Source organism: Meleagris gallopavo, chromosome 7 (genome assembly GCF_000146605.3).
Source record: "Meleagris gallopavo isolate NT-WF06-2002-E0010 breed Aviagen turkey brand Nicholas breeding stock chromosome 7, Turkey_5.1, whole genome shotgun sequence".
Classification (NCBI taxonomy): domain Eukaryota; kingdom Metazoa; phylum Chordata; class Aves; order Galliformes; family Phasianidae; genus Meleagris; species Meleagris gallopavo.
Genome location: NC_015017.2, coordinates 31501559 through 31518232, shown reverse-complemented (window position 1 = coordinate 31518232; position 16674 = coordinate 31501559). Strand labels below are relative to the sequence as shown.

The following is a 16674-nucleotide window of genomic DNA, read 5'->3' as shown; positions in this document are numbered from 1 at the left end:
ACACAGTCCAAGTAAGTTGGATGAAACCAACATACCATCCACCAACACCAGCAGTCTCTGTTAAACTAAGTTATCGTTATTGCAGGCTTGTGAATTACATGACAGATGGGTTAACTGTTACGTTGAAATAACTAATTTTCTATCAGTTACAATTGTTATACCTTGCATTTTCTGATCGTACTCTTATTAGATATAGTTTTTTTTTTCTTTTTTTCTTTTGAAAAGCCTCTTATGGACTGAAGAGCTACCCAAAATACTGTTAGAACATTTTGTGAAGATGATCAATTGCTTAATACCCAGTACTTGGCAGCATTCCCTTGTCATCTTCTTCTGTGGATGTATTGGGGCCATTGAAAGGAGGAAAAAGGGGAACAAACTCAGTGGAAAAACTACCCTGTGTGATTGGATGGATCATCACAGCTGTGGTCATCCTCATGGCAGAGCCTGGACCCTGTTTCTCATCACATCTCTTGTCTTTGGCCATTCTTTTTTGGCCTAGGAATCAAGAAAGCTTTCTCCTAACTAAATGTCACAACTACTTCCCTTGTTTTATGTAGTCTGTATACATAGTAGTAGATTATAGGCAGTGTTTAGTTGCACATCCCCACCGTGGTGTGTGTCTGCGCCTGTCTGTGAGTTAACCAGAAATGTGATGTGCAGATGTTTTTCTCCACTGGAAAAACCAAACAATTTATTCAGTATAGTTTAAGGTCTTCAAAGATTTTGATTGAGAATGGCTAGACATATAGATGCGAAGTACTCATGGTAAGCTTAGGCTGTGTCAAGAAAGTAAGTGGAAGGGAAAAGTTGAGGATTAAATTTCTTTGCTTTTCCACAACATGAAATGGTGAAGGCCATTAGTGTCTTTATATGGATAAAATAATTAGGCAGTGGAAATACGGAGTTTTTGAAATGCACACCCTGCATATGCATTAACAGCTTTTTTGTAAGGAGTTGTAACAACATTGTTCGCTTAGCATGCACAAGTTAATATACAGATTTTACAGAATGCTACTTTCTAAATGTATGGAATCCAGAAGGAGCCCTTACAGTCTCTTGTGTCAGAGTGTCTCTGCATTAATAGCCATGGGACATCTTTAAAGTGCAGCTTCCAGTTCCTGCTGTTGTATTTCAGGGTTAGAAACACAGACGTACGAGCTGAACCCTGCAGTCCTCACGGTGTGCTTTTTAGTTAAGATCTTCACAATTCTTTTAAAGTTCTTATCATTTGGAGAACTAATTGCATCTTCTTAAGTGCTGCTGTGCTTCTTACCTGTATGCTTATAGGGTAGGGAAATGCTATTTTATGACTGAGAATTCCTGAGAGTTGGGAAGCGCTGTAGGATTTTGAATATCTCATGTGAGCCTTAAACATTCTGTGTAAGTTGTTTTTGTTTTTGTTTTTTTTTTCTTCTCTCTTTGTTTATCTTATGTATTTATGCTAGGCAGGATGCTTTAAGAACAGGATATGAGATGATGCCCAGAAGTGGAAGGAGTCACCACACAGCTTGGGGAGCTGAGAGATGCTTTGCCTGGCTGCAGGCACAGAGGCAAGCTACAGGGGATATACCACCATGTAAACCAGCTGTGGTCCAGCCAGATGTTGGCCAATCTGGTCAGTGGTTCAGGAAAACAACTTGTTTTCAACAAGGCAAGCAAGAATTTTCTGTAGCGTAATGCAATGGAAGTAGTGTATTTTTGTAAATGAAGATCTTAGTAGGTTTTCAGAAGACTTAATCTATTTTGGTGCAGCAAGAATAAAGGTTGCAAGTTTACAGATTGCAGTTATGTCTTCTTTAGGAAGCCTGGAAGTGCTGCTTGTTGTCAATTCAGTTGTCAAACAAGCGGCCTTTGAGTTGTAACAGTAGGGAATGCTGCTTAGAAGCTACAGTTGAAGTCGTGCTGTGGATTTGAGATTAATTTAGGCTTAAAGTTTGCCAGTCGTGGTGCATAGTTCTACTCTTCTGGGGGCTGCAGCCATTGAAGCAGTCACTCTTCTACCTGTTAGTGCTCAACCTCAAGTGTTGGGATGAGGAAGTTGAGGAGGAGTCATGTTCAGAAGGGTTACTCATCCCATGGCCTGTGCCATGATCATTGCCCTCGAAGACAAACACAAGCTGTGCAGCATTGCTTTTCCATCTTTCTGCGTTCTGCAAAGAAGTAATAGGCAGATTTTAAACAAGAAGTTGTCTTTGTGCTGTGAGACAGAGCCTGTTGGGCGCAGAAGCAGCCCTGTGATTTGTACAGGTGGGCTCTTTGCCAGCTGTCAGAGTGAAGTGATGGGCAGCACCAAGACTGGCAGCTGTATGTTGGCAGGTTCCAACCAGCAAGAATGCAGGACAGTGCTTACTGCACAGTGTTACAGATGTTGCTGGTCAAATGCTGTAGAGTCAGACTAAGCCTGTGGTGTTAAGGTAGGAGAGTTTTCCTGTTCTGATTACCTCCAAGCTTAGGACTTAATTCTGTTTTTTTTGTTTTTCTCTGCAGCTGCAGTCTGACTTTCTTAGATCATTAGAAAGTCAGTTTGCATTAGAAGGCAGTCAGTCAGCAATAACCTTTCTGGAGAAAAACTGTCCTGTGATGGCACTTTGATCTAAAACATTAAAAATACACGTATTTAACTTAAAACCTCAACTTAAAAGTTTGTCATTGGACTGCTGGTGGAGTCTCATAAGTGTACTGTGAGTGATCTTTCAGGGGACATCCATATCAGTTTTGCATCAAAACGAAAGCGATTCGCACATGAGAACATGATTTTTCCAGCACTACAGTGAGACACACACAGCTCTTACTTTGAAAGCAAGTTGAAAAATTGGTAATTAATTGCATATTTTAAAGTGTATTACAAACAGCTGATCTTCCAGGATGCGTTAAAATAGTTTGTAGAAGAATAACTTAGCGGTCCTTTAACCAAGCACTTCAAATAAGTCTGGTAAATACGGCTGATATTGAAAGGGATTTTGAGGCAGAGTTCACAGATGGGAACGCTTACCTGGCTGAGGCCACTGCGACTTGTGCCATTTTCTCCCATTCACTCTATTTTTACTTTTGGCTGGGAGCTGGTTGTCAATGTAATGAACACAGCCTTCACAAACATGTGTGTAGATGATAAGCAAAGGGAACTAAAATAGAGTATTTTAGCGTTTAGTGGAATAAAATCAGACAGCGCCGTGCATCCTGGTTTCAGTGTAGACATCTGTGTAGGCGTGTGCAGCTCTTGGGCTGTGCGGATGGGCAAAGCGTGGTTTCTGCGTGCCCCTGGTAAGTTAATGTTGGTGCTGGTGCAGACGTCCAGGCGAAGGTGAACCATTTTGGTTTACCACTTTCTCAAAGGAAGGGGAGAACTTATTGCCTTTTCCAGTTGATTTATATAAAAGATAGATTGAGTGGCGTTTTCACTTTGTGCAAATAACCAGTTTGGTAATGACTTAGCCTCGGTACTTTTGAGTTAAAATTTGGTCAACCATTAAAATGCAATTGTGCTTAAGGTATAACTCTGGAGTTTCTGTGAGTCATTATCATGAGTAGGAGGGCAGTGCCGACTGGTTCAATGTGGGTTACTCTATGTGTGTGTGTGTGTGCTGCATCACAGCTTTGCTGGGAGGAGGAAGGGGCAGGGGGGCAAGGTAGGGTCTCCAATGGCCCTTTGGGAAATCCCATGTTACCGGAATGTGGAGCACTAAAAGTTATTGCTTGTAATAGGTATGGCGGTGTGCTTATCTGAAATCATCAAAGGCTGTAAGTGTGTTTATGTACACAGGGCATACCTGATGGGTTCTGTAGCCAGCTGTGTGCGCTCTGGATACGGCGGTGGAAGAAATTTCATGTCTGTGTGGGACTGCGACCGTTGAAACAATCATTACTGAAACCGTACACCTTATTTCCTGTTACTAATAGCAGCCCTCTACCTATGGAATATATTAACAGTTATTCCCTTGGTTTTGGATTGTTGCTCAACTATTTGGTTGGACAGATACTTAAACGCGATCTGTAATTTATGTTGTCTGAATACGTCAATGAGCAGAGCTCATTATGGCTTCCTGATGTGAGCTGTGCTGATGTTTGTGAAACCACACTTCTGTCTGTCAGGCAGAGCAGAAGTACGTTCCTTAATAAATCATGGAAAATGACGAGCTTTCGCTACCTAGGCTGGTGAACAGAAATACTTGGTTGGTGTTTACCTAGAGTTTCAAACAAAGCAGTGGTTTCTGTGACTGCTTGAGCAGTTAATTCTTCCATGCCATTTAAATAAATATTTATTACTCTTTGCAGGATAGATTTTTATTTTTTTGTGTGTGTTAAAAACTTTTGGGTCAAACAGCAGCAGCCCATTTAGGGACCTGCAATGCCTCCACCACATGACTTTTGGCATTATTACCACAGAGTGGGATGTTCCTATTCCAGCCAGTTTTTCCCCAATGTCTGCCCTGAATACTGAGCTCCATCTTGCATACATGATGCTTGCATAGAGGCATTTTTTGGACACGGCAGTGCTGTGCTCCTGGGACCTGGGCTGAGCTGCTGGCTCAGAGCAGAGGAAGCCCTGTAATGGAGAAAGGAAAGCAGATATGTTTTTCTAATATTTGTTGTTTTCTTTGAAATGAGTAAAAGAATACCTGGAGTGATTTATGTTTAATTGAGGATCGCATTCCATCAGATACGGTGAACGTTCTCAGGCCATTTATCATCTGTGTCTTTTTGAGACCTCTGAGGAGGACATAGGAGATATTTACCTTAACTTGGCTAGGTCAAGGGAAATAAAGTAGAAATAATAGATGTTATTTTTGTATGTGAACAAAACTGGAAGTCGTGTGGATGAAATATGGAGTAAATGGCTATGTCCTACCTCCTCTGTGACTTTTTAAATACCAGGAATTATTAGTTCTATATAATATAATTTCCTTTGCATTATCAGTGTATGTTTTTAAAGCGCACGATTTAGTGGCTGGCATTTTTATTGTTCCAGATTAGTCAACTCCCGAAGTAAACACGGTGTGTATTGTGTTGCCACGGCTGTTCAGTAGTTTCATATTTAAGTAGCATCTTAAAAAAAACCAACCAACCAACCAAAAAAAAGCCAACAAGGCCATCTACTGCACTTCACATAACATTTTTACTAAATGTATATGACTGGTAATGCACGTAGGTTGTGTGACACCAGAATCCTGCAAGAGCTGGTGAGGATTTTCGTGAGCAGTATCTACGTTTTGGGGTGAGGAAGGGGTTTGTAAGAGAGCCCTCGAGCTTTAGACCTGAGAAATTTGCTCATGGCTATTTTTCACTTGTGTGTGCTGCTGGTATGGGACCTCCAGGTGCCACTCTGCCTCATGTAGCCAAAACTACCTCCATACACCCTACTGTGCATCCAGGCTTGAACTGAATTTCTCAGCGCCAACAGCCAAAAGGAATTTGTTGTATTTCGAACTCTTTTGTAACGTTTGCAAAATGCGTTTTAATTACCTTTTATTAAAGGTAGAAGGGTGAGTGCAGTGTAACCTAAATGTTAGGATCCTTAAGAAAGAGGGAAACCTGAGAGCTGAACGCATCTTTTCCTGTCCCAGGGAGGAACAAACAGTGAAAACTGCTGTGAAATAAAATCGAGAGCACATTGTTGATTCAGCTAAAACCAGCGATAAGGGCTGGTTTCAGAACCAGTCTGGGGGAGTGCAGCTTGATCAGATATTTTATGAACAGATTATTACTGATACCACTGATTGGCAAATTCACCGCAACTCATTCTCACTCAGTGGCATTTTCAGACTTCTCTGTGCCCCCTTTTTGAATTTGCAAAACGCTTCCCTCTGATCCTTTGAGTTAAAGTTTCGGCGACGTTTGATGACGAGCATAGCATGATTAATTACCAATGAATAGCGCGTATTCCAACACAGCTTGTGTTTTTCTCGCAGTTATTACCCTGCAGGTTCCAAAAGGGCTTTGGAGTGGGGATTATGATTTCAGTTACATCATTGTGAATTCAGAAAACGCCAGTGATTTCAAAAGTGTGATTCTGAAATTAGGTCAGTGGAAAAGAGATCAGAATCTGCCTTGCTACCTGCAAAGTAGCAAACTCCAAAAGAGAGAATTCGCTGCTTCCAGACGACAGTGTTTTTGTTTTTTTTTTCTTTTAGAAAGAAATGTTAAAAAAAAATTAAAAAATGTTAAAAAAAATAATTTACTTGAGACAGAGTGGGAAAGTGAGTAATAGAACAAATTATAACCTGAATTCAGGCTGGATTGTGACAGGAAAGAGAGCAGAATGAATGCTTTCCTTCTTACTGGTTGATCTGTACTGACCCAGGAGTTTGACATCTCTGTTGCACAGTGATGGGCCAATGACTCAAAACTACTATCTAGAGGTTTCTTATATTTTGTCCTCTAATTATGTTTCTTCAGTGTTTGGATTTCTGTTGCTGGCTAGTTGATCTTTTGACAACTGCAGTGCACTTTATTTTTTTTTTCCTTTTGTTTTCTGAGATCTGAGAACAGAACACTTCCTGCTCTCAGAGATTGGATTTTTCCAACCTGACACCACAGAATGGATGTGGTGTCCTGCAATAGGTAGCATCAACCATGGAGCCCAGGCACCGAGTCAGCAGGGAGTGAACACCAAGATCCTCCCTGGTGAGAAGGAATTGATTAGACAGGTGTCATGGATGATGAATGGTCTTCAGAGTTTGATTTGCGACCTTTTTATTTGGCAGTGTTGGTCAAAGCATCTGCAAAGCAGCTTTTTGGTACCCCATGTCTGTGACTCATGAAACCTGAGCAACAGTCATCTTTCCCTTCACTTCAGGCAACGCGTTTTGCTTCCTGTTTGTCAGCAGCGCCGTGGTTGCATGCGACAGCTTCCTTAAGCCTGCAGCACTGTTCTCTTCCAGTGTTGGAGCACTGAAGAACAGCAGCATGGTTTGCATCTCCTCTGGGTTCGAGGTGCACTGCTCCAGGGATGAGAGAGTCCTGAGGTCCTCGGGTTGCTCTCAGACATTCCTCTGAGCTCAGGTAGCCAAAGCACTTGCTAATAATGGCAGAAATAAATGTGTTTGAGTTGTTCTTCATTTTTATCTACCTCCAGTGAAAGAAATAAAGCTGTATAAAAACAAATAAAGACATTTTATGAGCGTATCCCAAACCTGTTGAGGAATGATGCATTTACAAGTCCACAAAGTGAAGCTACCTTTAAATAGCTGATTGAAAACAAAGCAAAAAATACAGTATTTGTAAGTCCTGCCTATTTTAGTTCCCTTAAAATTTCAAGTTATACATTGTAAGAGTTGAAGCAAATAGGTGTGATGGTTTTGTCATTGTAGTTGTTCTGAAGTAAATCCATTAACTTAATATGAAGAGATTCATTCCGGGTAAAGAACGAAGATGCTGGTAGATCTTGTAGTAGTGTTTGCTTTTTCCAACATCCTTAAACAACCGACCAGCCCAAATACTGTGTATTTCTAAAGTAAATTATTTCTCTTTTGTCCTTTTCAGATTTCAGACAGAGCTGAAGCAGTGAGAAAATGAGTGTTCTTCTCATTGAGGCTTTTTATGGCGGTTCCCACAAACAGCTGATGGATCTTCTTCAAGAAGAGCTGAAAGAAGAATGTGTCCTCTGTACGCTCCCTGCCAAGAAGTGGCATTGGAAAGCACGGACTGCTGCTCTTTATTTCATGCAAACGGTGCCAGCTAGTGCTAATTACAGGTAACCCAGGAGGTGGGTAAACTCAAATAGCAGGGAGGTCTTAAGCTGCAGTTTCAGTTCTCTGTATGCAAATGCGTATTCACAGGCAAATAGAGACTAGCAGTGGGCATTAAGAAGTTTATCACATTGCACTGACTTCTTTGATGTAAATATGGGAGATCACTACAGTGCTTTAGAATATCTTAAAATACTTTAGCTTATGTTGCTGGTCCTTGAAAGTCTCTAAGAGTGTACATGTATATAGATGCCTATTTGTTTAGAGATGTATATGGATGTTTTATTTTAAATTTATCGAGTGAATTTAGAAGTAAGGCAAGATTTAAACTGTTTCACAGATGAGGTTGAAAGATTGCATGGATGTGATCACTGCAAGCTTCCTCACTTACGCTCCTAGTTACCTGTTAACAAGTCTGATTTATCACTCTACTACTCAGGCTGACCTAGAGGATTAAGGGTTCAGTTTTATCTTAATGATTGTCCAGTTCTGTAATGTTCCAGCACCTATGGATGTCTTTTATGCATTTAGGTAAGTAGTGAAGCTCTGTCTGCTAGAACCTGGACTGATAAAAGCAGACTACTTAGGTCAACAGATAGCTATCTCATAGTGAGAATCAGTCACTCCAGAACCAAGACGTCTTTAGAGCAGCAATGTTGCTTGACCTACCTGATCAGCAGAGATGTGGTGAGATGATTGGCAGGCAGTGATGCAACGTGTGGTTAGTTGGGAGAGTACCTGGCTCACTGTGTGCTTTCATGGAGAGGGACTGCTCATGCCTGAGGATGTTGTAGCACAAGCATCTGCTTTTCAGCCACGGGATGAACTTCAGCAGGGCCCCAGGTGCACCTAGGTGATGTGCCAACCAGCTACTCTTTAGAGCTGGGATTGGTATTTTTAACTCCAGATTGGAGCAAGGAGAGGTAATGGGCGGGGGGGAAAGGAACACAATCTTTTCAAGAGTAGATCTTGTGCTGTAGAAGGCTGCATTTGAACGGTGTTGCCCAACACAGTGTATAATCTGCCTTGGAGTGCCATATAAATGTACACCTTTACTCTTCCAGCTTGCATTTCAAATAAGCTGCCATCCCAAGCCAAATATTCTAATTATTCTTCCCATTTGTCTTGTGCGAGGCATTTAGTGCTGGTTTCTTATTGCTTCCCTTTTGCAACAATTTTGTTTTGGAGGAGTATATATGACAAACTGTTATGTAAATTTGTCTTGTATCACAACCACATCCTCCAACGCATCGCAATGTTATCTGTGTTCCTTCAAGGTCAGCAGCCCAAGCTGTCCAGCACTAACTGTATTAAACTAATCAGACATCACTCATAGACATACACTTCATTAGTTTAACTTACAGTTACATTGACCCAAGATAACTTAACTCCAATTTGTCAAGTAACCCACATCTTGGGAAAGGGAGGGAAATGATGGGGGGTTGAAAAAAAAACAACAACAAAACAAACAAAAGCAACGAGAAAAAAAAGAAAGAAAGAAAGAAAGAAAAAAAACAACAACCCAGCAGCTTGAAAACTCACTTGAAGTTAATAAACTTGCAATCTGTCATAGACTTATGTGCAAATATAACCTTTACTGACAACAAATAAATCTGATCTAACCAATGGAGCATCTTAAGGAGAGGAAAGCTTTCTCTGTACTGTTTGATCAGACAGAATCCAATAGTCAAAGTTGACAAAGATGCAGTGTTTAACATGGGTATGCACCTTATCCACATGTGCAGGTTTTAGGCTGATATGACTGGTGAGAGGAAAACTGATTCAGAAGTACCTTCTATGACTTTCCTTGCACATTTTTAATGTTTGTTTTGTAATTGGGTGTTTCAAGTCCTTTTTAAATTGAAAGTATAAATTCATCAACCTAATGAAGCTGACTACATTGTCCTACTAGAAAAATCATTGATTAAAATTAACATTGATTGTTTTATATCTAGCTTACTGGTAACCATTTAAGATCTGCTTCCCAGGCAGTAGCTGCTTGTGAAGATGAAATTATCAAACTGGCAGGAGTGTATGCTTTGAATTGCACATTTAAATATTTAAACCTTCTTGTGAGGTAGTGGGAAATAGCAAATCTACATTATTTACATTATTGACTTTATTTGTAGAACAAAAGATTTCTCTTCCAAGCGATGTTTTTAAAATATGACATTTCATAAATACCCTGTTTCTGTTTGTGCATTTAATAATACAGAAAGGTCAGAGATATCTCAAGTGCGAACTGTTGGTAACTGAGCAGCGTTGGTGAATTTGTGTTTCTCCAGCTGTACTTAATTTCAGGACGCCGTGTGAGAAATAATACTGATGCTGACAAGTCTGATAATATTGCTGTGTGTGTACGCAGCAGATGGCTGTATGTCTTCCTTTTAAAAGGTAGATAGTACTGTGTGTATAAGGTAGTAGGGGAAGGAGGCAAGCTTGTTCTTTTTGAGTGAGGTTCAGCATGCTGTTGAGCCTTAAAAAGCGCTTTTGAAGCAGAACATGAGCTGAAGAGTAATAGATGTTCAGTTGAGATACTCTGCAGTGACCAGTGAGTTTGTGATGAACTTGCAAATACTTGCTTATCGGAGAGCAGGCACATACTCCCTGGAGCGAGGCTTGGAGCCACATTGCCAAAAGCTTTCCTGAATTGCCATGCAGTGACTCAGGTGATTTTTCCCTTCTTGGTACAACTGCAACTTTCCAGAGCATCCCCCCTGGCCCTGGTTGGAAAGGGAGGAGACATAGCAATCAACATAGCACACTGGGAAAAAAACACATTTTTTAGTAGAGGCTGTTCTCTGCAGAAAATGTAGTTGAAATGCAAGCTAGCAGTATGAGATTTAGATTTGCAAAGCAGAAAGGCTGAAGTGCAACGTAGCTTCTAGTTTGCTTTAATAGCACTGCTGGATTATTTGCAAAAAAACCTACATGTATAAATATTATGTGTTACATTCAGTACTGCCCCCCAGGTAGCTGTTCATATGAATAAAGATTTTATTTGTAACAAACTCTTGCCCTGAAATACCCCTCGGGTAAATGTTAGTATATATATACCGCTGATATTTGACAACTATATTTTAAAGACAAACTCCTTGCTTTTTATGTTTTATGGAAGAGAAAAAGTAAATAAATCGTTGTTTCAATTAATAGAGCTCTGAGAAGGAATCTGAGGAGCGTGGTGCTGGGCAGGATATGTCATCTTCCAAGAGTTTATAACGTATATGTGCGTGCTGGTTCGTTTTTGTAAATAACATTTTAAGACTATCGTGATTAAGGGTTGTTCAGATCTTATGCTTTCATAAATTTCTATAAGGAAAAAAACATGCATTATTAGAGTGACTTTTACTAATTGACCGGTGTCATTGAAAACGTTTTCTCACCTTAATGGTGATCTTGTAAATTTTTATTCCGGCGATTAATTCAGTGTATGAGTGATTCCATGGAAACTTGGTGTTTGCTAGTTGCATTCTTCTCAGAAAAATACCTGTAAGCAGTATGTCTTGGGGAAAAAGTTTGGGGATTGCAACTGAAGCAAAGCAAATTTTAGGCATTTCATTTAAGGCTGAACACACAGATGCCCGTTTGTGTTGGGAACACTTCTGTCTTGTGTCCTTATGTCTTTATGTCAAATACTGGCATCTTTGCGTAATCTGCGTGGGTAGAGGAATAATTTGCCTGTGTTAAAGATCTTCCCTGCTTTCGGTCCTAAATAATAATAAATAAATAAATAGTGTTTATGAGTAGCATGTTAGTGAAATAAAATACAACCACAGACTTAATTTTTTTTTTTATAATTACTTGATATTCATGTTTGCTTATTTTATAGTGTTTGCTTTCATATTGAGGTGAATATGTTGTATCATCAGTTATTGATGTTGTGTATTTTGACGTTCTTGCTCAACTCCGTTGTATCTGAAGATGGGACAGAGCTCAGAATACTGGTGTGAGCTGGTGTGGAGGTTACAAAGTGTGTCTGTGTGTCCTGCATGTTTTTACCAGTTATGTATAGAGTGTACCCCTAAGGTACAGGTTGGTGAGTCATCTTTTGTACTTTGTTCGAGTGGCACAAAGGGAGAAAGAAACGAGTTAGTGGTTAATTGCAACAGCCAGTATCCCCTAAGACAGGGTTTGATTAACGTGGCTGTAACTGACTCTCTTTTGTAACCTCATGGATGGATACCAATCAGAGCGTGCTTGCCTTGCTGTAGAGATACCAGACCAGGAATCCTGGGCCTCCTTCATTTTAAGGGCAAATTGCCCTGACAGACGAGTGTAGGAGATGCTGCCTCATCTCGAGCTCCTCGTTACCCTCCCTAGCTGCACAAAGGGTCATTGCTTCTTTCATTTCATTGGTACTAAACTTCCTTCTTAAAAAAAATTATTTCTTAAAAACCCAACAAATCAATGGAGTTCACAAAGGTTACTTAACACGGGGCTTGTGCAAACACATCCACATTCCTTCTGCCCACGCTTTGAACTAGCTGGTAGTGAGCTCGCTTCGCACCAGAAGGCCATATGGCCGTACTGGCGCTGTGTTGAGCCTCGACTAATAAGCCCAACCGAGATACAAGACACAGGCACCGTGTACTGAGCTAAAACAACTTGGTGACTTCTGACCAAACCTGGCTCTTGTCCAGCCAGCTTGGAGTGTAAGCAAAGAGCATATACGTCCATATGGAACGGCATGAAGTTCTGCGGCGTATCGCAGATGATACCCTCTGCTTCTCTAGCCCCAGATAATGGAGGTTGTCCCGGCCTGAATAAAGGGTGTGAATTCTTTTCTGCTGAGGGGAACTCGGAGGCCATCTGATGCTGAGCGTACGTAACGTGGGAACGTACGTGTAAAAGTGGGCTTTGTCTGCTCTGGCTGTGTGCCACCCGGATCTGTTTGGGAAACTTGGGATGTTACCTCTCAGGCTAAACTTCTTTAGAAGGGTGTAAAATCTGTGTTGGAGCATGATTTTTATTAGAACACTAACGTGAATCTGCGCCTCGTTAAAGTTGACAGAAGAAAATTGCGGTGTTTCAAGCAAGAAAAAATTTAGCTTTTTTTTTTTTTAATTTGTTTGGCAGTGGGAAAATTGTGTAAATGAGGGTTAATGCTTCAGTGGAAAGCTTAAGGAAAGCCTAAACACAAAGTGATTTCATTCTGCGGGTAACACCGGCGCTGTGTTTTGTCTCTGCTCAGAATCTGACCGCTAAAATTCTCTCTGCGGTGTCACAGTGAGGCTGCCTGAAAGTTTTCCTCAAGTCGGCGAAGGAGGTGGAATCTCCTTTGTTCTCAGATTAATTACCTTGCTGCCGCCGCGCAGGGCAGCCAGCAGCACAGCTCTGCGACGTTCTAAGAGTAAATGCTTTTATTCTTAGGTTTGGCTGCGTAAAAACGGGGAGGGGAGGGGGTGGGGAAGAATCCAACATTAGTAACAACAACAAAAAAAGACACCTTTTGAGAAACAGAACAAATAATTCAATAAGCAAACTACCTGAAATTTATTCAGGGAGACAGCAATATGATCTTAAACATTCGCTTTGCATTAATCAACTTTGCCTCAGATAAAATCCTGGCAGATGGTAGCTATTCATTTTAAAAGTGACAGGTTTTCTTTACTTTTTTTATCTTTTTTTTTCTTTTTTTTTTGGTGTGTAAACCCACACACGCACGCTTCTCTCCAAAAAGTTCAGTTGTTTAATTTGCCCACCGTGCATTTTTCCTTGCTCCGGTCCTTCTATTAGGCACTAACACACAATTTGGAGAGTTAAAAGAGTTTTTAGAGGAATTTAAATCAAGGCCGCTTCCCTTTGAAGTCGAGGGAAGTATATATATGATCTCAAATTTGGCATAAATAAGATCAGAATGATTAACACAATGCAAGGAGAGGTGCGGGAGCGGGAAGGAAGCTAGTTGGGATCTGTGCACGATCTATAGACAGTACTAATGTGAGGTGGCAGTTGTCCGTTTGATGTGTAAAAGAATTGCTGGAATTCCAGAAAAATATTCTGATGAGACAATGAAAGAACAGTCTGGTTTTTCAAACTGTAGCATGTGTTTTTCCTTTATGTTCTCGAGCGCCTGGGGAAATCCTTATTTTTCTTTCTAAAATGAATTTTATGAATCACCTGGAGAATTGATATTTACATTGCTGGCAGTAAAATGTAATGAAATTGTGCATTATGATTCAGTATTTCTGCACTTAGGGTTTTAATGAGCATTTTATCTGTCCTTTTAAATGGTTGCTGTGTATATATTTTATTTCTAGATTACTTATAGATTACATTTCTATTTTCAAATAACAAATATATACAGTACTGTATAATAAGGAATATGATGCTTTCTACGATTCATTGTCATTCTGGTCTGTAACACTAATTTGTTTTTTCAAAGGGAAGAAACAGAGCTTGTAACAAATAAAGAGAAAAATCTTGATTTTTTTTTTTTTCTGTGCTGTTTCTTTCCTAATCTCTTTTTTTTTGTTTTTTTTTTTTGTGCCTTAGAGACAAGCACAAATTTTGTCAGATACTTGGTTTGCACGTGATGTGGATTTATAGCTTTATAGTCCAGTGTTACAAATACCTGCCTTTCTTAATGGGTACTTAGAGCTTGGTTGAATTTTGTGAAGTATTTATAATAAAAGGAAACTTTATATAGCGCAAACTGTTCATAGTGAAACGGTCTGGGAGAAGGTCTGCATTGCCACTGATCTTTTTTTTTTTCTTTCTGCAAGCATTAGCCTGACCCACACACATGAAAGGTCACGGTTCTGAATGCTGCTGTTCAGGTTGCCAGGGATGGTGCAGTTGCCAGTCTGCAGCAGAGCAAGAATTAATCAGCAGGGTTAATGTGTACCCAACGTGAAGAAGAGTTCTCAACAGGAGGGCTGTTAGAGGAAGGTGGTTTATAGCCTGATGCACTGCAGGGCAGCCAGGGTTGTGGTAGCGAAGAGTCTGGACATCCAGTTGTATAGCAGGTATCTTCTGCTCGTTGTGGCAGTGATAAACCTTTCAGAAGAGCAGGTTTCTAAATGTAATGCAGAGGATATAATTTAAATGTTGGTTCAAATGGTTGCTTGTCTCACGGTTTATCACAGGGTGTTTTTTCTGGCAGTGGGTCACAGTGGAGAAAGGCTAGATAGATTGCTCTAGAAACGTGCTGAAGGCTTTTTTCTCCTTTTATCTCCTTGATTCTTCCATGATTACAGCCAGATCTGGAACTGTAACCCACATGTGACTACGTAAGCAGGCGGTGTGTTAGCAAGCACTGCAGGTGGATGGGGTTATGGGGAGGCTGTAGAGCACCATGGGGCTGTAGGTCCAGCCATCCCTCAGGGAGCTGTCTGTCTAACCAGATGTGGACAGCTTCCAATGGACTGCATGTCCATAAGAGGTGGCCTGAGTGCATTGAATGCTCTCCATGAGCGTCTCCTCTTGGTTTAGTTTCATCTAAAAGAACCCAGTTTGTCGTGTTGGGGACTGTGCAGTGGGAGCTGAGGCACAGTAGGTGAGGATGCTTGTTGGAGTCCCTTCATATAAACACTCTTCTGAAGCAAACTGAAATGCTAAACTTGCCCATAAAGTACTTAACTTTGTGGGCTGTGGTGTTTCTTCCTTAGATATAAAATGTATACCTAGTTGGATTATGTGCCAACTTGCAGTGCATTGGACTGCATTAAATTTAACAGGGACTTCTGACTCCCCCAAACTGCAGTTGGAGCCATTTGTTTCCTCCTCCTCTCCCCTCTTGTTCTACCAAGCACAAGTATCTTGGGAGCGGTACCTTCAGTAGACTTTGAATTGGGATGATGGTTGATTTATCTTCCCTTTAAAAAAATATATATATATTAAGAACGAAAGTACATTCTGTCTGTTCACTGGAATATCCTTGACAAAAACAAAGCAACCAAAAGGCTTTTTTCCTCTTTGTTCTATAATGAAGATCTGGGTGATCTCCTTATTCTCCTGGATACTATTTTCCTTTTCTTGCCTCTGTCCTTTGTCTGTGTCTTTCCCTCCCTCCCTCCTGCACATATACTCTGATGGTCCAGTGGACACCATCATTTTAAAGAATGTTTTCCATTTCAGAGCACTTATTTTTTTTTTTTTATTGTTTATGTTTCTAACCTTGCCAACTTCATCATTTTTCGTTCTAACTCTCATTGTTTCCATTTTACTTGTTGCACACTGCAGCTTGCACTTCTGTGTAATAGCAACTTGAGGAAAGAGTGAAAGAAACAGCCATGGACAGAACATCAAAAACAAATACATACTTTTTCTTCTTTTTTGGCAGAAATTACAGAAAGAACTTATACCTGTTAGAACATATGCAATTTTTATTTATGAAAAAGGATATCCCATTTTTAATTAAAGATGGAATTTAAGAATGATAAATGGGACCATTATCTAGTAGCAGTTAGTTTGCAGGCATTTTTTTTCCTGCTCTTCTGCAGTACTGCAGGTTTGACAGTGCCTTTGGCTTTTGTGAGCAAAATACATTTCATACTTGTGACAGAATAGTTGTAACTCACTAGACATGAAACAGTTATCATACATAGTGACATCTCTGTGTTTAAACCCCGAGGAACAGAATTATTTTAAAGTGTGCATATGCAGAAATTTCCTGCTAATCAATTTTATTTAAAACACAACAGCTAAAAAATTTATATGCCAAATGCATTTGGAGGAATAGTGCTAGAGATACTAAAATTATGTGAGAAAAAAAAAAAGATGAATTGCTGGGGAAGTTGTAATGAAAAAGTTATCTTTTTTATTTTATTTATTTATTTTATTTTTTTGGAAGGAAATGATTCCTAAATTAATTTAGGAGGAGAATTTCTCTTGCTGTAGCTGTCCTGTAATAAATCGTAGATGTGCCAAAATTAGATGTTATTTCTGAAGGAACTGTGCTCCATCGTACTGTTTACAGTGCCAGACATAACTTCTGTCTGCCTTGTAGCCATTGATAAAAAGGAAATGTGTGCTTTAGCCCTCTTTT

At 40.1% G+C, this 16674-nt stretch overlaps 1 protein-coding gene across 2 annotated transcripts in view; it reads left to right on the top strand.

Moving 5' to 3' along the window:
• LOC104911832 (glycosyltransferase-like domain-containing protein 1) overlaps positions 1-16674 on the top strand; it is a 62849-nt gene that overhangs the window by 23142 nt on the left and 23033 nt on the right. For both annotated transcript variants that reach the window (XM_010714003.2, XM_019617315.2), the window contains exon 2: positions 7480-7690. In XM_010714003.2, coding sequence (XP_010712305.1) covers positions 7509-7690 — 182 coding nt within the window. In that variant the 5' untranslated portion in view covers positions 7480-7508. The remainder of the gene's footprint in view (positions 1-7479; positions 7691-16674) is intronic.